This window comes from Octopus sinensis, linkage group LG1 (genome assembly GCF_006345805.1).
Source record: "Octopus sinensis linkage group LG1, ASM634580v1, whole genome shotgun sequence".
In the NCBI taxonomy this organism is placed as follows: Eukaryota; Metazoa; Mollusca; class Cephalopoda; order Octopoda; family Octopodidae; genus Octopus; species Octopus sinensis.
In genome coordinates, this window is record NC_042997.1 from 169,616,581 (window position 1) to 169,637,582 (window position 21,002).

Here is a 21,002-nt window from a genome sequence, read left to right on the forward strand (position 1 = left end):
CAACAAAATGAGGTATAAAGGCTACTACGCTGGAAGTAATCAGTGTTAGTGAAAGCATCTTTTATTCAGCCATCATAGAAATGTAGCTGTTGCATAAGCATGGAGCCAGATGTTAAAATGTTGATGGAACTGATAAACAAGCAATGCTAAAAGACAGAACTGAAAAAAAAACGGAAACTGAGTAGTAGTTTAAACAATCATGTTTAGTGTATGTGCAAAGTAACAATATAATATCTCAAGAAAAGTGATGAAAATAAGTTGATATTTTTTGTCCATAAGTTTCTTTCTTTCTATTTGATACTGTACTGCACATTGGTTTGTGCAGTAGTCTATCAGTTTTCTTTTGAGAAGAGTTTACTGGCACTCTTTTCTCCTACTCAACCATTGTCCATCCATTTCTGAGGGAGAGATACTGTAAGTTGTTCTCCCTCTTTCATGACCTCTTTTGCAGCTCAGTGTAGCCAATAAGGTGGGAGAGAAAGAATTGACTTCATTGTTTCCAGTACTTCTCTGCTTTATATTTATTAACTTTGGAACTTGAAAACCAAAGTTGACTTCAATGGAATTTGAATTCAATGCACAGAAAGCCGGAACAGATATCAAAAGACTCCCTACCAGACATTCTAATAACTGCCATTTTGCTACCTCAGCCTTAAGTTTTAGAGCATTAAAAATTTGTATCACTTACTCTGATATAGTATGCTCACTTGTCCACTTCTGTCACCAAGCTACAATTGCTGAAAACTTCCTCACTTCAACTTGGTAGGATAACTGTACACCCTACATCCTCCTTCCCTGCATCTGCCTACACAATGGAGACAACCTTTATGCCCAGTGAAATTACATCTATTCTCCTAAGTTTGTAGTGATAGCTACCTCCTTACATCAGATCATGGAGTCACACTTTATCAGATTGCCACTGTTCTCTTCCACCTCTCATTTTGTAGCCTGGCCACCTCTTCCATCAGATTGCTGAAACAACTTTCATTGTCAGCAGTTTTAGGTGTCCATTCAAAGTACTCTAGTTGTTGAAGCCACACCTTCCCTCTTCTGAAACTATGGACTGACAAAGCTGCTCTGCCATAGAGAGGGCAATCCTTAGAAAGTTGGATTTCCTGTACAAACACTGTTATAAAACACGTGCAGGAAATATGAACCCTGGAAGCTACGATAAAGTTAGCTTATCTAAAAGAGCAATAACTATGAAGCAACTACAGAGTCATCAAGTTAATGGGCAAAGTTATGAAAATAGCAAGAAGTTGTAGCATATTGGAAAGGAAATTGGTGTAGATTAGATGCAGTTTGCATTTGTACCAAGGCAGGGTAGCACTGATTTCATGATGATCATCATCATCACCATCATCATCTTTTAACATCTGTTCTCTATACTAACACAGGGTGGCTGGTTTGATTTGACAGGAATTGACCTGCTGGAGAGCTACCCAGCTCTATTTGTCTGTCTTGGCATGGTCTCTACCACTGGATGTCTTTTCTAATACAAACCACTTTACAGAATGTAGTAGGTGCTTTTATGTGGTACCAGCATGGGGGCTTTTATTTGGTACCCACCTGGGCACTTTTATGTGGTACTGACCTGGGCACTTTTATGCGGTGCTGGCACAGGTGCTTTTATGTGTCATAAACCAGTTCAAAGAAGGCTTTTATTCAAACTTTATTTCTGCTTGCCATCTAATCCATTAATCACAGCTGTCTGATGATTAAAACACTTTGATTTATATTATGTAAAGACAGTATCTATCTATCAATGTCATTTGACAGTATGCTGCATTTTTGTACTCAATACAAAATAAGATATCTATATTTTTAACTATTATTTACTATTGTAGAAAGGAATTAATGATAGGATACAATTCATAACAATGTGGTACTAGCACACATGATCCCTCAAGACTAGGATCTCTCACCTGAGAGAGGGATGTAGAGGACATGTCTGTATGCATGGACAGCCATGATTTTACTTAGCTTGATATGTCTTCTCAAACACAGCAAACCACCAGATGTCTTAGCCCTTTGTCTGAAGATCGTTTCTCATCACTTAGTCCCACATCTTCCTGGGTCTACCCCTTCCATATGTTCTCTCCACAATTAGAGATTGACACCCTATTTTAAATCACTTAACACAAGTTCTTAGTTGAGAGCAAACCATGACACTTAGCAGACTTTGACTTGAATAATGTCTTTAACAGGTTTCTGTGATTTGTAGCTAGGTGGTGACTTAGAAATGTGTTTGAAGAACAGTGTAGGCCATGTGCAGGGATAATGCCTGCAAGATGAGATTTAGCATTGAATTCAGTAACAAATCTAGTGTATAGGTTGATGTCCATTAGGGACTGGTCCTCAACTCTCTCCTGTTCATTATAGTTCTCTGGGCTATATATTGAGGCATTAAATAATGGTTGTGTGTGGGAAGTCTTGCATGATGATAACCTAGTAGTCGTAACTGAATCAGTCAAACAGTTTTTGATCCACACAATTTTAACAACTATAAGCTTATTTGCTTATTTTTCTTTTCTGTACAATCTTGTTGGATGTTAAACCTAATCTACCATTCCTTTTAATACTACCACTTGGACCTTAGATACTTTTAGCAGAGTCTACTTTGTTGCAAACATTTAGGTTTGGTCCCCCAATTTGATAAGTCCTTCCTCTCACTAGTCTTATATCTGTACTTTTTATATATTTAGTATATTTCTAGACTTGTTATTGAATTCAGTGAAAAATTCTTTTGAATAAGTATGTAGTTTGAAATCACATCAGCTCTTTTAAAGCTGTTGTGCTTCCATCAGGATTCTCCATTTATAAAACATTACAAAATTTTGTCAATTCTCACATGGTGAAATTTTGATTTTTAAGGTATTTTTTGCTGCTCCTTCTTTTTCTTATTGTGAAAGATTGCTTGAGTTTGAACAAATCTACAAATGGATTTTCAATCCAAAGTTAGCTTTCAAGTGGAAACTACTTTCTTATTGATCTAAACATATTGAACAAATGGTGCATTATTGAATCTTCATCTTGGTTACAGGAGATTGTGTTTGACAGCAAACAAAGATCCAATGTTTTCAAAACATTCAGTATCACTCTTAGCAACAAAGTCATCTCAGAATTTTAGCTTTCACTTAACATTTTAACATTTAAATCAACCATGTCTGGCTAAAATATTCAACCTGTTTTATGTTTAAACCAGCCAGATTTAGCCTTTCATTCCTACCCTTTAATGTTATTCTAAAAATAAATATTGGGTCATCCCTTAAATAATGCAGCTTTTTCAATTGCATCAACCTAAAAGTCAGAGGGGGACAGGATAAACTACCTGTATCAACTTGCTATAAAAGCAGGAAGTAATTTTACCTTGTACTTTTTCCTTGTGCTAGAGTGCAGTTCAATTCTAACAGTTATTTTTTCAAAGCTATAATTTAAGTGACAAAAGAGCATATTCAGCATATTCTATTTTATGAGTTCAATAAAGGCAAGAACGTAACGGAAAGTGCAAGGAATATTAATGCAGTATATGAGGATCAGACAGTAAGTGTAAGCCAGTGTCAACAGTTGTTCCCGAAATTCTGAGCTGGGAACTACAAACTAAAAGACAAGCCTCATCCTGGAAGAACTGTAGAGCTTGGCGAGGATGTTCTGCAAGCCCTGGTGGAACAAAATCCCATTATGACTGTTGAGGAACTAGCAGAAAGGCTTGGATTTGGTCATTCAACCATTCATCGACACCTGTATGCCATCGGAAATGTCAGCAAATTGAGTCAATGGGTTCCCCACAAACTTCTGAGTCTAATCGCGTGCAGAGAGTGAATGTGTGCTCTTCTTTGTTGTCATGTCTCACGAATGAACCTTTTTTGGACTGAATAGTGAGTGGTGACGAGAAATGGGTTCTTTATAAAAATATCAAGTGCCGAAGACCATGGGTAAGGAAAGGAGAAACACTGGCACCCCAGGCTAAAGAAAGTCTTCACCCACATAAGTTGTTGTTTTTTGTTTGGTGGGATATGAAAGATTTAGTCCTCTCTGAACTTTTGAACCCAAACCAAACAGCTTGAGCAGCTTAGGTCAGCACTAAAAGAACAATAACTGTCTTTGGTTTCAAGACAAAAGATGTTCTATCAGGATAATACTTGGCTACATACAGCAAGGGTAACATTTCAAAGGCTGGAGCAGTTTGAATGGGAAACGATGCCCCATGCACCATATTCGCCGGACATTGTCCCATCTGATTATCATTTATTCCAGTCTTTAAAATCATTTGGACGGAAAAAATATGAATTCTGTAGTCGAGGTTAGATTAGAAATGGAGGAGTATTTTTCACCACAGATAAGTGAATTTTGGAAGAGGAACATTGCAAGTCTACCAGATAGATGGAAGAGCATTGTAGAAAATTAAGGAGAGTATATTTTAGATTAAAAAAGAACTTGCATTTATTTTACTTTGGACTTTTAAACATATTATACTGATAGCTTGCATTGCAAGATAATCTCAAATACATTAAAATATCAGAAGTAAGATTCAAGTAAATATATTAGCAAGATAGATAATGTTTTTCTATCAAACATTGATATTTTAGCTTTGTTAAATGCCCAAAAAATATTCAGATAAAAACAGGCCAGTTTCTTTGGTTTGAAAAAGAAAAAACTGTACCAACACTTTTTCTCATGATAGCTAGTGTATTTCATATAGTAATAAAATCTCTGCATTTAGTAGTTTGAGTTAATAAAATTGCAGTATCGTATATTCTTGCAACAGAATCGAAAATTTCTATCACAGTTTGAAATTGATCCCCTCCCCCCACCATAAATGAGTTAAATAAAATATTGCTTCCCCTGTAGCATGATTCTTCGTAGAGTGACAGATTAATAATTCTTCTTCAATGCTACTTTAATAAAATTGGGCATAAGCATAAGCAAATCTGACAAACCAAGCAACATTTCTTTATTCAGCCCATCTTATCAGTTCAGCTTCACAAAAAAGTGACATTCTGATATTTCATGAACATGCCTTGAAACTGTGATTGTCATTAGAAAGTAGATCTGGATTTAAGCTGTTGCTACTTAAAGCCTTTCCACATTCAACTTGTAATTGGTTTTGAAGTAAATAATTATATACATTACAAACATAATGTAAGGATAAAATTGGATGGTTTGGTATGAATAAAAACATTTCATTCCAGATAACTATAATTTTAGGCATAGTTTTTTTTTTTTTTTTCATTTGCCATACATTCTACCAAATGCACAGATCTTTATTATGGTTTCTGCAGCCATATGTGCTTTGCTTGCTGTTGCTAGTTGATAGTAATGTGATTTGAATCATCATCATGATGTCTGTTTTTCCTTGTTTGTATTGGTCAGATGAAATTCATTGAGGTAGATTTCTGTAGCCAGATACTCTTTTTGACACTAACCTTTGCCTGTTACCAAACAAAATAATATTCCCCTCATCCTTCAAGTATGAACAACACAATGGCTTCTATGATTTTACGGATGATTGCAAATGAATAATATTTTTGTATGATGGTAATGTTTGTTTACAACTAGCATGTGATAAAAACACACTATCACATATACATATATACTCTCTTGCTTATACACATATATTGGAGAGGGTGCTGAAAAGTTCCTGGCTTTAAGGGTATAGTGAAAGGCCTGGTTGGAGGCCCACCTTCTAAGTTCTTTTAGAGGACTTAGAAAAACTGAAAGACTGCTGTAATAAGTGTGAATCTGAGAGGGGAATATGTTGAATAAAATCATAATTAACTGATCCTCCTATATTTTCTTTTACCCCAAACCAGGAACTTTTCAGCACTCCCTTGTACATTCTTGCTCATACACATTTATACCTGTCCCCAACCCTTACTTGTTTTCAAGCAAGGTAATATTTCTTCATGGCCAGACATATTTTTTATGGAAGAATGGAAATGTAAAGCTCAATTGTGTAATGGTGATTCTCATTTTACAACTATCACATGATATCAAGACAAGGTTACACACGTACACATCACAATAGGTTTCTTTCAATTTCTGTCTTCCAAATCTGTTTGCAAGGTTTTGGTTGGCCTGGTGCTATAGAAGACACTTGCTCAAGGTGTTGCACAGTGGGGCTGAACCTAAGACCACATGGTTGGGAAAGAAGCTTCTTAACTATACACCCACACCTCCACTACTATATCAATTACGTGCTTACTCATAATTTAGTTACCCTTAATGTTTCTCTCCTCTTTGATGAGTTTCATATGCATGACAAAGTAGTTATAACATCATTTAAGTTAATTACAGCAAATGGACATGTAATATGAAATAATTGAAGTCTGATTAATTATATTCACTGGTATTTTCGTCATGTAGTGTTAACCTTTATATCATATATATTACTACATATCAGTCATAGCTTTGTGTGGTCTTTGTACAACGGTAGGTATAGAAGATACCAACAATTAAATAGAATACATCCTATCTGGCTACTTATCTTTCATTCTTTTAGTAGAGGAGAAGAAACAGTGCCTTGTCTTTGCAGGTTGCGCAATGTACAACTAATTAAATAATAATGAAATTAATATTCATTTAGTATTCTTACAATTCAAAGTTGAAATGAAAGCATGGGCAAGAGGGAAGTTCAGAAGTGATGTGGATTGTTGAAAGTGTTCAGCCTAATATTTGGGAGGCCAGGCCGTAATGGCGAGGAGAGGAGAAAGAGAAGCATTACACTAATTTGTCTTAGTACACATCTAGGACTACATTATCCATTGTATCACTTCATTATTCATGACACTAGAGCAGGGATGTCCAGCTTGAAGGTCGCATTGCAACCTACTTAATATTTTCATGCAGCCTACTGGCGATTCAAATTCTAATTCTGTGTTATTTTCTAGTTATATTTTCATTTACTTTGATAATGTATGATGAGAAAATTATTCTCAGAGTATCCTATGTTGAACAGACGAATGAAAACCTCAATAAAGGGAGGTACAATGAGGGAGGCCATGGGATTTATGACATAAAATAGCTAACTCTACATCGTAGAGTCAACCATTGTTTCAGTTTCAAATTTTTTGCAGTAGGATCAATATTGATTGTGTTATAAGGCGGCGAGCTGGCAGAAACGTTAGCACACCAGGCGAAATGTTTAGCGGTATTTCGTCTGTCATTACGTTCTGAGTTCAAATTCCGCCAAGGTCGACTTTGCCTTTCATCCTTTCAAGGTCGATAAATTAAGTACCAGTTACGCACTGGGGTCGATGTAATTGACTTAATCCGTTTGTCTGTCCTTGTTTGTTCTCTCTGTGTTTAGCCCCTTGTGGGTAGTAAAGAAATTGGTATTACGTCTGTCTTTACATTCTGAGTTCAAATTCCACCAAGATTGACTTCACCTTTCATCCTTTCAAGGTCGATAAATTAAGTACCAGTCGCATACTGGGGTTGATCTAATTGACTGGGCCTTGTTCTTAAATTAGAAAGGAATATTGATTGTTTTATTTCCTAACCTTGTTTACAATGTCAAGTGATAGTGACTTCAGTGTTACTAGTCTAGGCCAAGCCTAATGCTAATGCTTTATGCGGAAGAATCTATTTATTCTTTATTTGTTTCCGATTTCTTGAATGTTGATATCAGCATCATTACGTAATATTTTTAATTGTTAATTTTAATAGCCTATTATTTGATCATGGCATCTGATACTAAAAAAAAAATAACAGAGGAAAAAAGAAAATTCAATATCCTATGGACAGAAAAATATTTCATAATTAAAATATGCAGTATTATTATCTGCCTCATATGTAATGATAACATTGCTGTATGCAAGGAATATAATATTGTCACTATGCTATTAAACAGAGAAAGAAATGAAATGAAAATAGATGAATTGAAGAAGCTTAGTCCACAACAAAACAATTTCAAAAAACATGTTGGAAAAACTGGTACATATATAAAAGTTAGTTATTTAATAGCTGAAAAATTGGCTCAGATGGGTAAACCACTGATAGATGGCGAATTAATAAAAGAATGTATTGTAATAGCTTTTAATGAATGTTGTCTCGAGAAGGTGAATTTATTCAATGAAAGAAGTCTTTTGCATCAGACAGTTGGTAGAAGAATTGATGACTTAGCTGACAGTATTGTGGGTACATTGCAGACTCAATTATCTAAATGTGTTCATAACAGTTTAGCATTGGATGAAATTACTGATCAAAGTGACACTGCACAGTTGGTTATTCTCATCAGAGGAATTGATGTCGCTTTTAATATCATTGAAAAAATGTTGGACGTGTGTCATATGAAGGGTACAACAACTGGCAGAGACATAATTGAGCATGTTAATTTATCATTTGAAAAGTTCAATGTTGATAGAAATAAAATTCATTCAATTACAACTGGTGCTCCTGCATTAACTGGTAAAAATAATGGGTTTATTACATTATTCAAAGAAATGGTTGATCATGATATACTTAGCTATCATTGCTTGATTCATCAACAGAAATTATGTGCTCAAAAATTAAATATAAAACAGTTGATGGCAGATATTGTGAATGTTGTTAATTTTATCAGATCTCGAGGCTTGAACCATCGTTCATTCAAAGTATACTTGGTAGAAGTTGGCAGTGTGTATGAAGATGTTACATACTTCTCAAAAGTCAGATGGCTCAGTGAAGCAGCAACTATGAATAGATTTCAATTATTGTTGCCTAAAATAAAACAGTTCATGCAAAACAAAAAGCAAAATGTTGAATTTTTAGCATATGAAGAATGGTTGAATGAGCTGTCCTTCTTAGTAGATATTACTGAAATGTTAGCTGAACTTAATTTGCATTTACAAGGAAAAAACCAGTTATGTTGTTCAATGTTTGAGCAAATAACAAGTTTTGCTAAGAAATTAGAACTTTTCATAATATAGTTGAAAGGTGGAAAAATTGTTCATTTTCAGAATTTATTTAAATGACAAGAAGAATTTCTTGTGAATTTTGAAAAATATACTAAATTTGATGAAGGTTTGTTAGAAGATTTTACAACTAGATTTTCTAACTTCAGAAAGAGAGAAACTGAACTAAAATTGTTGAGTGATCCATTTTTTATTTACGTATGTGGAAGCACCAGCCACATACCAGATAGAACTCATTGAGCTTCAAAGTAGAGAAGTTTTGAAGACTTATAGAGAACATGCCTGTTTTGACTTTTACAAGAAATTGCATTCTTTCAATGAATTTGATCAAATTGCCAATTTAGCTACAAGATTATTGTGCATGTGGAGTAGTATATACTGCTGTGAACAATTCTTTTCGTGTATGAAAAACATAAAAAACTGCTGAAAGAAATAGGCTGAGTTATTGCCATTTAACTAAAATGCTTAGAGTAAAGAATAGTACCATAAAAGTAGATTTTGAAAATATCATAAAAGGAAAGCAATGCCAAAAATCACATTGATTTTATTTTGTGTAAGTGTAATTTCATTTTTACTGTCAATAGCACATTATTTTGTATTTATATTTGTTATTAAAAAATTTTATTCACTATATTTTGATCTTTTTAAAAGCTTATATCTAAGTACCAGTGAAGATACTTAAAAAAAGATTAAAATAATAATAATAATAATAATGAAATTATTGTATATAGTGCTCAGGTGCACCACAACTTGTCAAAAGTGCATATAAAACATATGCAATCATGTACAAATGTCTGGAAAGTGAACAGTGTATGAGTCAGATACATGCTTGCGTGTGTATTGAGGGGAGAAAATTAGGTGTAGTGTTGGCGAATCTCAGGAAGCATGGAAGTTTTGAAGGATGCAGTGCTCCGACATCTAACAACTGATGCTGGCAGTTTGTTCCATACTTAGCGTGAAAAAATGTTTCCGAAAGTCATGGGAGCTGTGCTGTTTTCTGATTTTGTAAACATGTCCACGAGTGTTAGACAGGTGTAGTTTGAAAAGGTGCTCAGAGTTATTGTTTGTAAGATGGTTAATAATTTTATGTGTGTCTGCCAAGTCAGCTGCCAGACGTCGGAGTTTCAAGGTATCTATGCCCAGGGAAGTAAGGCGTTCAGAATATGGCAAGTGCCTGATGGAGGGTATTCTCTTGGTTGCACTTCGCTGAACGGTTTCCAGATGATTGATATCCTGGGGAAGATAGGGGTTCCAGACTGGTGATGCAAATTCCAGGTGAGGTTGCACCATAGCTATATAAAGCCTCAGATAGATAGCCGGAGATCGGCTCTCAAATGACTTGGTAAGTGATGCCAAGACACCCTCAGTCTTCTTAGCAATTTTAGCAATGTGTTTTGTCTAACGCAAATCACTGTTGACAATAATGCCCAGGTCACGTTCACAAGAAGACTTTTTGAGATTAGTGTTGTGGAGGGAGTAAGTAGACGCTCGGTTTTTCCTCCCGAAATGCACTGTGGTACATTTGTCCACAGCCAGCTTGAGTTGCCAGTCCACGATCCATTGCTGCAGGTCTGATTGCAATAAAGATATATAGTGTACAGGATCTGTCCTCTTTATTTCGAGGTACAGCTTGATGTCATCTGCATATTTCAGCACTGTGGCATTCTTTAAGTTGGCATCTATGTCATTAACATATGCAACAAATAGAAGTGGTACACCAGATGTCATCTCATAGGGTGAAGAGTGCTGTCCTAGAACTGTGACAACCTCTCTTCAGCCAATAATGAAGGACTTCAACCAGTTATAGAGATCATCTCTTACACCATTGCAGAGAGTTTCACCATAGGTCTTTTGTGTGGCACAGAATTAAAAGCCTTAGCAAAGTTCAGGTAAACAACATCCATCCAGGAGCTGCCATCAGTGATTCGGGTAATGTCCTCAAGAGACTCGATGAGTTGATTACAGCAGCTGGAGTTAGGAATAAATCCAAATTGTGACAGCTGGATGAGGCTGTGAGACTTCCAGTAGTTCCAGAGGGTTTCTCAGACACAGGATTCCATCAGTTTGGTGATGCAGCTAGTAAGACTGATGGGGCGATAGTTGACATGCGATGTGCGGTCGCCTTTTTTGAACAGAGGGATAACACTGGCAGTTTTCCACTGCTCTGGAGTAACACCATTGTCAAGACAGAATTGAAAGAATAGTGAAAGTTGGTTTAGAATAAAGTACCCACCGCGTTTGAGGAATAGGTATATAAAACCATCAAGACCAGAAGAGGCATAGTTACGTTTATTCTTAAGGTGGTGTTGTAGCATTGCTGGTGTAAATTTCATAGTAGTTATAGAGTCTGGTGTCAGAGGTGATGGAGACGGAACATTTTGATCTTCCACAGTAACGATGCCTGCATAGCATCCAGCAATGATTTCTGAACATTCTTTGGGATTGTCAGTAATCTGGCCTGTGTGGGGATTGCGAAGGGGGCCAACTAGAGAGTGAGGTCTCTACTTTGAATGTACATACTTACAAAACACTTTGCTGTCAGGGTTGGTTGCTATGCGCTGTTCAAATTCAAGCACTCCCTTTATTGTCACCTACTTGTGATGGTTGGATGATCTATTGTGCTTTTTCCTGTTGATCTCTGATTTGTGCATTTTGTATTCCTGTTCAGCATTATGGCATTCTTTCCTGGCAAGTGAGACTGCTGCAGTCTCCTAAATTGCTCTATTGGGTGGTTTTCTGTGCTTGCGTGGTACCGATGCTGTACATGCCATCCATATTGAATTCAGAACGTTCTGAAGTATAGTATTCACATCTCCAGAGGCCTAAAATTCTAGCCAGTTTGGGCGTCACAGCTTGGTACAATAAGAGTTCCAGTCTGCTTTATTCCAGTTAAAGTGGGCAGTTTGAAGATGGTTGTGGTTTTTGTTACAACCAATCAGAGACAAGTCGGCCATGATCATGGAATGATCAGAGTCACCTAAAGGTCCTTCAATAGTGACACTAATATTATTTCAGGAGAAGCAGTAAATAGCAGATCCAAAGTGTTGTTACCCCTTGTGGGGGAGGTAACGACTTGGGACCAATTTGAATTCAGCACCAGTTCAAGGAAATCATCTGCACTTTGCAGCCAACAGAAGGCCTCCCAGTCAATCTCAAGAAAATTGAAGTCTCCTGCAATATAAACATAAGTGGCTGTTTTCATGGCAGCAACTCTGAGGATATCAAAAATTGTGTGTCTTGATGATAATTTGGGGGGGCAGTAAACAACTCCAAGTAGAAGTGTTGACATGGTCATGTATATATTACAGAAAAATACTTCCTGTTGAGATTGGTTCAAATCATCACAAGGAATTGCCGATAGGTTTGAACATATGTAGACCATCACACTCCCACCATGTCGATTAATGCAGTCTTTGCGGAACAGGTTGTAGCCAGCTATGCTGAAAACCCCATCACAGAGTGCAGAATGTGCCCATGTTTCCGTGACTGTGATGAAATTTGGGTCGATACTTTTGACATAAGAGTCAAAAAGATGTACCTTGTTGCATAAACTACGGACATTTAAGGACAACAGTTTGTATCTGGATTTCAGATGACGATGATATACAGGGGATGGTTGATTGTTCTTGTTTAGTTTCCCATGATTTTTGTATTGCCAGTTATTGTGTGTGTAGTATGCTCAGACCAACTGATATCCCTTATCCAAGACTCACCAGACTTGATGAATTTCCATATTTTCCCATCGTTGCATAGGCTAAAGCTTTCCTACAGCACAGAGTTGCGATTTAGGGAAGCTACAGATCTTAGCTTTGGGCAAATGGGTCAACGCCAGAGCATTTTCATGGTTACTTGAACAACTAGAAATAATAGCTAAATCTTGTTGAAAGATACTCTAGCACAGAATTACCTTTCAGACACGTCCTGACCTACCACCTGATGTACGCCCAAAGCTAAGATCTGTAGCTTCCCTAAATCTGTTGTGTTGTAGATGTTTAGATGTTGCCAGTGGTTATTTGGACATGGAGTTACACATACTGCATGGATTGGGCTAGAACTATTCTCTAAGCTTGTCTAGATCATTTGTTAGTTTCAATATTTTAGTTTTGGCACTATAAATGGCTATTTTGGATGTGTGTATGTGTGTGTGTGCATATTGAGAACAGGTTTCCTGATTTATGAATTTGTGTGTGGCAAGACGAGTATAGATCAAGCTTTTTGTTAATGTAGAAATTATATTCAATCTGCCATGCCTGTGAGTTCTCACTTTATTTAATCTTTATATCTCAGTATCGATTAAACATTATGTAACAATATAATAGTTGTCAGGTATCTTAGGTGATAACAAGGAAATCTTCAGTGCTGATATACACACATAAACACACACAGCTGCTGCCACCCAATACTCTGTGAAACAATACTGCAAAATTATTTGCAGATACTCTCATACGGAATGGATTATTTATTGACATTGTAATGGGCACAGACATAACTGTGTAGTTAAGGAGTTTATTTTGCAGCCAAGTTATTTCTGGTTTGATTTCATTGCATTGTCTTCTGACCTTAGCCTTAAGTTGGCCTGTGTCATGTGAGTGAAACATGGTAGATAGAACTGTGCAGAAACCCATTAGATAAATATGTATTTGCATGCTGTGATACATTGTAGCTGTGATACCAGTGCCGGTAGCACATAAGAGAAACATCCAAACGTGGCCGTTGCCAGCGCCGCGGCGACTTGCCTCTGTGCCGGTGGCACGTAAAAAGCACCATCCGATTGTGGCCGTTGCCAGCCTCGTCTGGCCCCCATGCCGGTGGCACGTAAAAAGCACCATCCGATCGTGGCTGTTTGCCAGCCTCGTCTGGCACCTGTGCAGGTGGCACGTAAAAAGCACCCACTACACTCATGGAGTGGTTGGCGTTAGGAAGGGCATCCAGCTGTAGAAACACTGCCAGATCAGACTGGGCCTGGCACAGCCTTCTGGCTTCCCAGACCCCAGTTGAACCGTCCAACCCATGCTAGCATGGAAAACGGACATTAAACGATGATGATGCATGTATGTATTTGTTTACAGTGGAGTAAGCAACTTGTCAGAAGAAAAAGGCGGTGAGCTGGCAGAATTGTTAGCATGCAGGGCAAAATGCTATGTGGCATTTTGTCCTGCTTTGCATTCTGAGCTCAAATTTCACTGAGGTCCACTTTGCCTTTCATCCTTTCAGGGTTGATAAAATAAATACCAGTTGAGTACTGAGGTTGATGTAATCGACTTAACCCATGCCCTGAAATTGCTGGCCTTGTGCTAAAATTTGAAACCATAGTTAATGAAGAAAGTGAGGTAACTCTCTGGAGATGTAATTTTAGTAAACTTAGACGTTTGATAAATAGATATCAATAGAATGAGTATTGAATTAAGTTTAAGTACTGGGATTAATATAATTGATTAAAACACTAGGAGGCAGAGTCCCAGCAAAGCCTTTGTCCCTTTGATTGAAAGCAGTAAAAAAAAAGGCTGTTATATAATTGTGGGAATAAAATTTAGACAATGTGGAAGCTAACAATAATAACCCCAATTAAATTTTATATTTTAAACAAGCTACACGGACACATTAGATAATGATAATGATTTCTGATTGACTATCAGCTTTTATTTATCAGGCTTAGTCATCCCCACCCATATGGGAACAGTATTTCAATTCCCATGAAACCACCTACTCATTATCATCTCCATATATTACTGAAATGCACGTGTACAACAGTCAATATTTATATATCTGTCTATTAAATTGATTTGTTTACATATTTGTTTAATAATCTATTGTTGTTCTTAAAAGGTGTTGCCATTTGTTTGAGAATACCTATCTTGATTTTCTTATCCTTTAATTAATATCTATGTTGTCTATTGATTTTTGTTATCCAGTGGAAAATTGCATAGTCTTAGTAAATTGATAGTGTTTGCTTCAGTAGTTGATTCAGGGTTGTGCTGGTATCACTTACATAATAGTATACAATAGAGTCAAGAGGTGTAAATTTAACCTAGCATGTCTGGATTTAATATCCAGAAGTTAAATGTAATGTTGTTTTTATTTAGTACAGAGCCATAATTTATGGCTTGCTCCACATTCACAATGTTGTCTAGTATTTATAAACAATTGCAGCGTGGAAGGTGTTTATAAGCTATTTAAGAAACACACAAAAACTTAGATTCACTTCAACATTTAAATTTAGTTTGCCAAAATATTTTCGGCGATTTGAGACTACGACTTGTTCACTAACACAATTCTGTGCTGCAGCACGATCTCAACTCAGGTCACTTGCTAGGCAAGTATATCTCCGTAAATCTAGTATTTATGTTTTAAAGAAAGCTACTGGCTTTTATCAAAAAGAAGAGAACAAGTTCTTTTCTTTTATTCATTTTTTTTTATAACATTTTTATTCATTTTTTTTATATAGCAAAACAGATTTTTGTACAGAGAAATATAACCTTCATGAATAATTTACTGAAATAATGTCAAAGACTGGCAAAATAGAACTGTTGGCATGAGCATTTATTAAGATGATGATGATGATGATTGAAAAACTACCCTCTCCATTGGCTCATAATTATGTATTTGCACTTTCCTTAACAATTAGAGATTATTAATCTAGTTATTGTTAGACACCACCATCTGATCTTTAGGTGCCTTTAGCAGCATTCTCTATATGTATGCATTCAAAACAGAGTTTTGGTTTTTGACTGTGTTGCTTTTACTTTAGACTTGGCTTGCAAATGTTCTGACTGAGCATCAACTTTATTATCATACCAGTCTGGGAGTGCCTTTACAGATCTTGGTTATTACCTCTCCTCCATGACTCATCATCATCATCTTTTAACATCTGCTTTCCATGCTGGCATGGGTTGGATAGTTTGACTGAGGACTGGCAAGCCAAGAGGCTGCACCAGGCTCCAATCTGATCTGGCAAGGTTTTTACAGCTGGATGCTCTTCCTAACGTCAACCACTCCAAGAGTGTAATGGGTGCTTTTTACGTGCCACCGGCATGGGAACCAGTCAGGCAGCACTGGCATCGATCATGCTCAAATGGTGCTTTTTATGTGCCACTGACACTGGCATCGGCCACGCTCGAATGGTGATTTTCATGTGCCACCAGCACTTGCATCAGTCATGCTCAAATGGTGCGTTTTACACACCACCAGTGTGGGTGCCAGTCAGGCAGCACTGACATTGACTACAACTATGATTTCGCTTGACTCAGACACAGTATATTGCCTGATGATTGAGGGGTATGGCTACAATCTCACTTGGCTTGCCGGGTCTTCTCAAGTATAGCATATCTCCAGAGGTCTCGGCCACTTATCAATGCTTCTGTGAGGCCCAACATCCGAAGGTTGTGCTTCACCACCTCATCTCATGTCTTCCTGGGTCTACCTCTTACACAGGTCTCCTCCACTGTTAGAGTGTGACACTTCTTCATACAGCTGTCCTCGTCCAGATGCAACACATGACCATACCAGCACAGTCATCTCTCTGGCACACCACATCTGATGCTTATGTCTAACTTTTCTCTCAGAGCGCTTACACTCTATTGTGTATGCAAACTGATATTACACATCCAGCAGAGCATACTAGCTTCATTCCTTTCGAGCCTACGCATGTCCTCAGCAGTCATGGCCCATGTTTCACTGCCATGTTGCATGGCTGTTTGCACACATGCATCATACAGTGAGAGAGAGGCCCTTTGTTACCAACAGAGGTAGGAGTTCTCTGAACTTTGCCCTGGCTATTCTTATTCTAGCAGCTATTCTCTCAGAGCATCCATCCCCATTATTGACTTTGTCACCTAGGTAACAGAAGCTATCAACTACTTCTAGCTTTTCTACAGATCAAGCAGGGCCATCTACCTGAAGGGATTTGTGATTTGTCTACCTTCCTACTTACTAAGACTTTGTTTTCGCTAGATTGACTCTAAGACTCTTCAATTCTAGACCTTGCTTCCACACCCTAAACTTCTTCTCTAGTTCTAGTAGTGACTCAGCTATTAGAGCAAGTCCATCAGCATAGAGAAGCTCCCAGGAGCAGCCTGTCTTGAATTCCTCTGTTATTGCTTGGAGGACTATGATGAATAAGAGGGGGCTGAGGACTGATCATTGGTGAACCCCTACTTCTACCCGGAATTCTTCTTTATACTCCTTGCTAATCCTCACCTTACTGACAGCATCGCTGTACATGGCTTGTACAGGTCTCACCAACCACTCATCTACCCTACTTTCTACATTGACCACCAGACAGGGGATCGAGGTCCCTGTCAAAGGCTTTCTCCATGTCAGCAAAAGCCAAGTACAGAGGTTTATTTTGGCTAGGAATTTCTCCTGCACCTGCCTTACCAGAAATATAGTATCAGTGGTGCTTCTGCCTGGCACAAACCCAAACTGCATTTCATCTACACTAACTCTCTCCTTAATTAATTAGGCTATGACCCTAACTTAGTAATTTATAGTATATGTGTTGAAAACATATAGAACAGCTTTTTTGTTTTCAAATATGTCATATTAAAGACATTAATATATTTGGGTTTAGACTTTAATTATTCATGATTTTTAATATTTCTTTAATTAATCCTTTATGATTAGTTTGGGCCAGTTGTCCTCCTAAATCCTTTTGCCCATTAATATTTCAAGACCTTCTTGGTTTTCATTATGAGAATGAAGTGATGGTGATAATAGATGTTGTTCTTGTACTTTGCAGTAGGTCACAAAATGTCCTGGGGGGACTGTTATAACTGATAAAATTAAGCAACATGTCATTATTACCATCACTTCATTCTGATGATGAGACCAGAAAAATCTTGAAATGCTTAAAGGCTTGAGAATGCTATTATTCCAAGCTAAACAACAATGACTAATAAAGAAAAATTTGAAAAACTCTTAATAAAAATAATTGCTAAATTGTGTGTTTAATATAAGTTTATGTATAAAATTAATGGAGTTTGTAACCCAATTGACTGACTTCACTAATGTCTTAGAACAAAGCATCAAGCATCACATCAATTACACTTTCTTTCATAAGGATCCCTGTTTTTCATTATGCTAAAATTTTGAAACAGACTATGACTTTTAGGAGAAAGAAAGGTGATAACTTTATTTTTCCTTTTTCTGATAACTAAAATAAATACTACTACTTTATAAATATCATTATGTTGTGAAAAAAGTGGAGAGGGATTTTTAAAGATGATAGGATTATAATTTAGTTAGTTTATTAATTTCATCTTCAGAGATGAAAGATCTTTTAATATCTATGGTGTATATGTAAATATTGAAAAAGCTTTTCATCTCTGAAGATAAGGTTAATAGTGCGAATAATTATAATTTTATTAACAAATCATCTTAGACATTTAGATATTTCGAAAAAAAAAAGAAAGAAAGAAAGGAAGGAAGGAGAAAAGGGAAGCAAAATCCATTACATCTTTTTATTTATCTGAAGCAAAAACATAACAGAAATGTCGAAATATAGTTGAATGATCAATAATTATTAGTCAAAGTTTTCTGAAACCACAGTAAAGAACTGGGTTAGTTGCAAAAAAAAAAAAAAAACGTTTTGAAAATAGCAATGTTTATAGCCAAATAAAAGTTTATACACTAAAGAAATAAAGTAGTTTATTTACAGTCACTTTGAAATAAACTTTGGTTTAAATATAATTTTTCTTCTGACTTTATTAAATTAAAGATTCCTTATAGTACAACAATCAGCAGTCATAAATATCTTGTATAATACTGATATGTCTTGTATGTTAAATTATGTATGCAATACAATATTGCATAGTTTGAGAGAATTAGATAAAGGTTATCAAAATAGATTGCTTCATTAGTCATTGTATTTCACTTCAATATTAAATACTAAAATATTAATAAAAAAAACCTCACTGATCTTATGTTCTGATTCTGAACAAATTAACCCAAAATCACTAACAGTGAAATGTAAATGCCTTCTTAATAATTGCTTCATGTGGCTCATTATTACACTGTTAGCACATCGTTTGTGAAATTGTAACATTGCTTTGTGCTTTTAATTATCCTCATTAATGGCCCCCTCCTTAAAGAGGAAGAAAAAATTGGCATGGTTCATTATTAAAAATAGCTTCCAATTGTTAATTTGCAAAATTCATGCAAATTTACAAAACCTTTGAAATCCAACTAGAATCAAAAGAGAAATAAAATGCTAAAAAAATGAAAAAGAGACAACATAAAGTTATTGTCAAGATATGTGAATTATTACCTCATTATAACGGTATGTAAATTGTGCTAAGCAGGGGATAGAATCATGGGAAGCAGGTTGTTAAAACAGCATAATACCCTTATAGGTTGTGCTTAATGCCAGCAATCTTCTGACTTTTTTTCTCTTTTTGATAAATATACCATTCCAAGGAATAATGTTTTGTACAGTCAGTTACAAAGCAAACAATTGTAAAGTGATATTTATTTTGAACTTTAGAAATTTGATTGCTGGAGGGAAGTTTATGCAGCAAATAATGATATAGTTAACTGGTAGTGTGATCAAAATGGAGAAAGGTTTACAATGACACTAACTAAATATTTGTCTTTGATTTCACTTCTAATGTAGTCACAATGAGTCTCATTTTGATTTATTAATGTTTGATTGTGCTTCTCCCTACATCATCTCAAGCCATTTACCAGGTCAATATGGCTGCCATTTCTGAAATAGGCTTAGATGGCTTTAAAATCGACACATTCTTGTCCCATGGCATTGTGTTTAATGAGGTCAAAATGCTGTTAGTTACAGTAAAGGTTTACATATTCAATCTTCACCAGACACATTGTTTATATGTACACATAAGGTACTGAAGATACATAGAAAGTATGATAATGAATTTGACATTTCAATCACTTTTAATTGGTTTATCAACTTCTTTTTTGTATGAAATAAGTAAAATTGAAAGGAATTTCATGATGTTGCTGTTTTATTTCATAGGTGATGACCGTGGCCCAGTTTTAGAGGTTATTGTGTCTCGTACCAACTTCATATCATCTCACACAGAAAGAAATGTTCGAATTGTTGGTTTGTCTACAGCATTAGCCAATGCTAGAGATCTTGCTGATTGGCTTGGAATCAAACAAGTAAGGATTGTACATAAATTATTACTTACAATAATAATCCCATTACTTTCTAATACTGCACAGATTTTCTAATGTAAATATTTTCAAATCAGTTTTTTTTTTTGTATACTTTAATTCGAAAATAGATCAGACAGGTGAGAATTACTTCTTGAGGCTGACACCTTAGACCACTCAATCATCCTGATGATGATGAAAAGTTAGTGGACAAAATTTCAAGCTGTTTACTGTATTACAGCATCATGAAAGCTCTCTTATTTTAGTGTAAATATTAAAAAGCAGGACATATTAGCATATTCTGAATCCCAGTTGAAAGTATATTATTAATTTTTCTCATTTGTGTTTAACTGCCATCATGGGGTTGTATTAATGCAGAGGTCACGAATGGTTTTTTGTCAAGGCACCATTAACATTTGTCTTCATTAAAGCTAATCGGCATGGAAGAATACATGTCTGTCTATCCCCCTCTCCACCATCCACTTATCCATCCACACATTCATCCACCCACCCTTGTTTTCTTCTTCAAAGAAACTTGAATTGATCAATGCATCTGTTGCTTGCAGCAGGTGCATTGTGTGATATGTACCATCATGGAATTTGTGAGTATTGTGTTGGTGTCTTATCCAGGGAGCGTTTTGTTTTTTATCTACTAAATGCTATGGAAATTGGAAGCACCATCCCATTGGAACATAGGATTCAGAAAAGAAACAGAAAAACTATTGTGCTAGCTGTATGATGCCTTATCAATTTTACCAGCTGTCTCTTTGCATTAGCATGTACCCAGTAATGCTTAATTAGCTATAAACATTGTAACTATTTGGGATTTCCTGAAATAAAAATAAATGTGTGAGAGTCAATTATGTTGTTGCTGTCATCATAACCATCATCATCTTATCCGTTTTTCCATGCTTGCATGTGTTGGACAGAATTTGCTGAAGCAGATTTTCTATGGTTGGATATCCATTCTGTTGCCAACCCTCACCTGTT

At 36.2% G+C, this 21,002-nt stretch overlaps 1 protein-coding gene across 2 annotated transcripts in view; it reads left to right on the plus strand.

The window, feature by feature from the left end:
• Positions 1-21,002, plus strand: part of LOC115215175 (activating signal cointegrator 1 complex subunit 3) — a 526,302-nt gene that overhangs the window by 81,360 nt on the left and 423,940 nt on the right. For both annotated transcript variants that reach the window (XM_029784370.2, XM_036506863.1), the window contains exon 28: positions 19,873-20,018. In XM_029784370.2, coding sequence (XP_029640230.1) covers positions 19,873-20,018 — 146 coding nt within the window. The remainder of the gene's footprint in view (positions 1-19,872; positions 20,019-21,002) is intronic.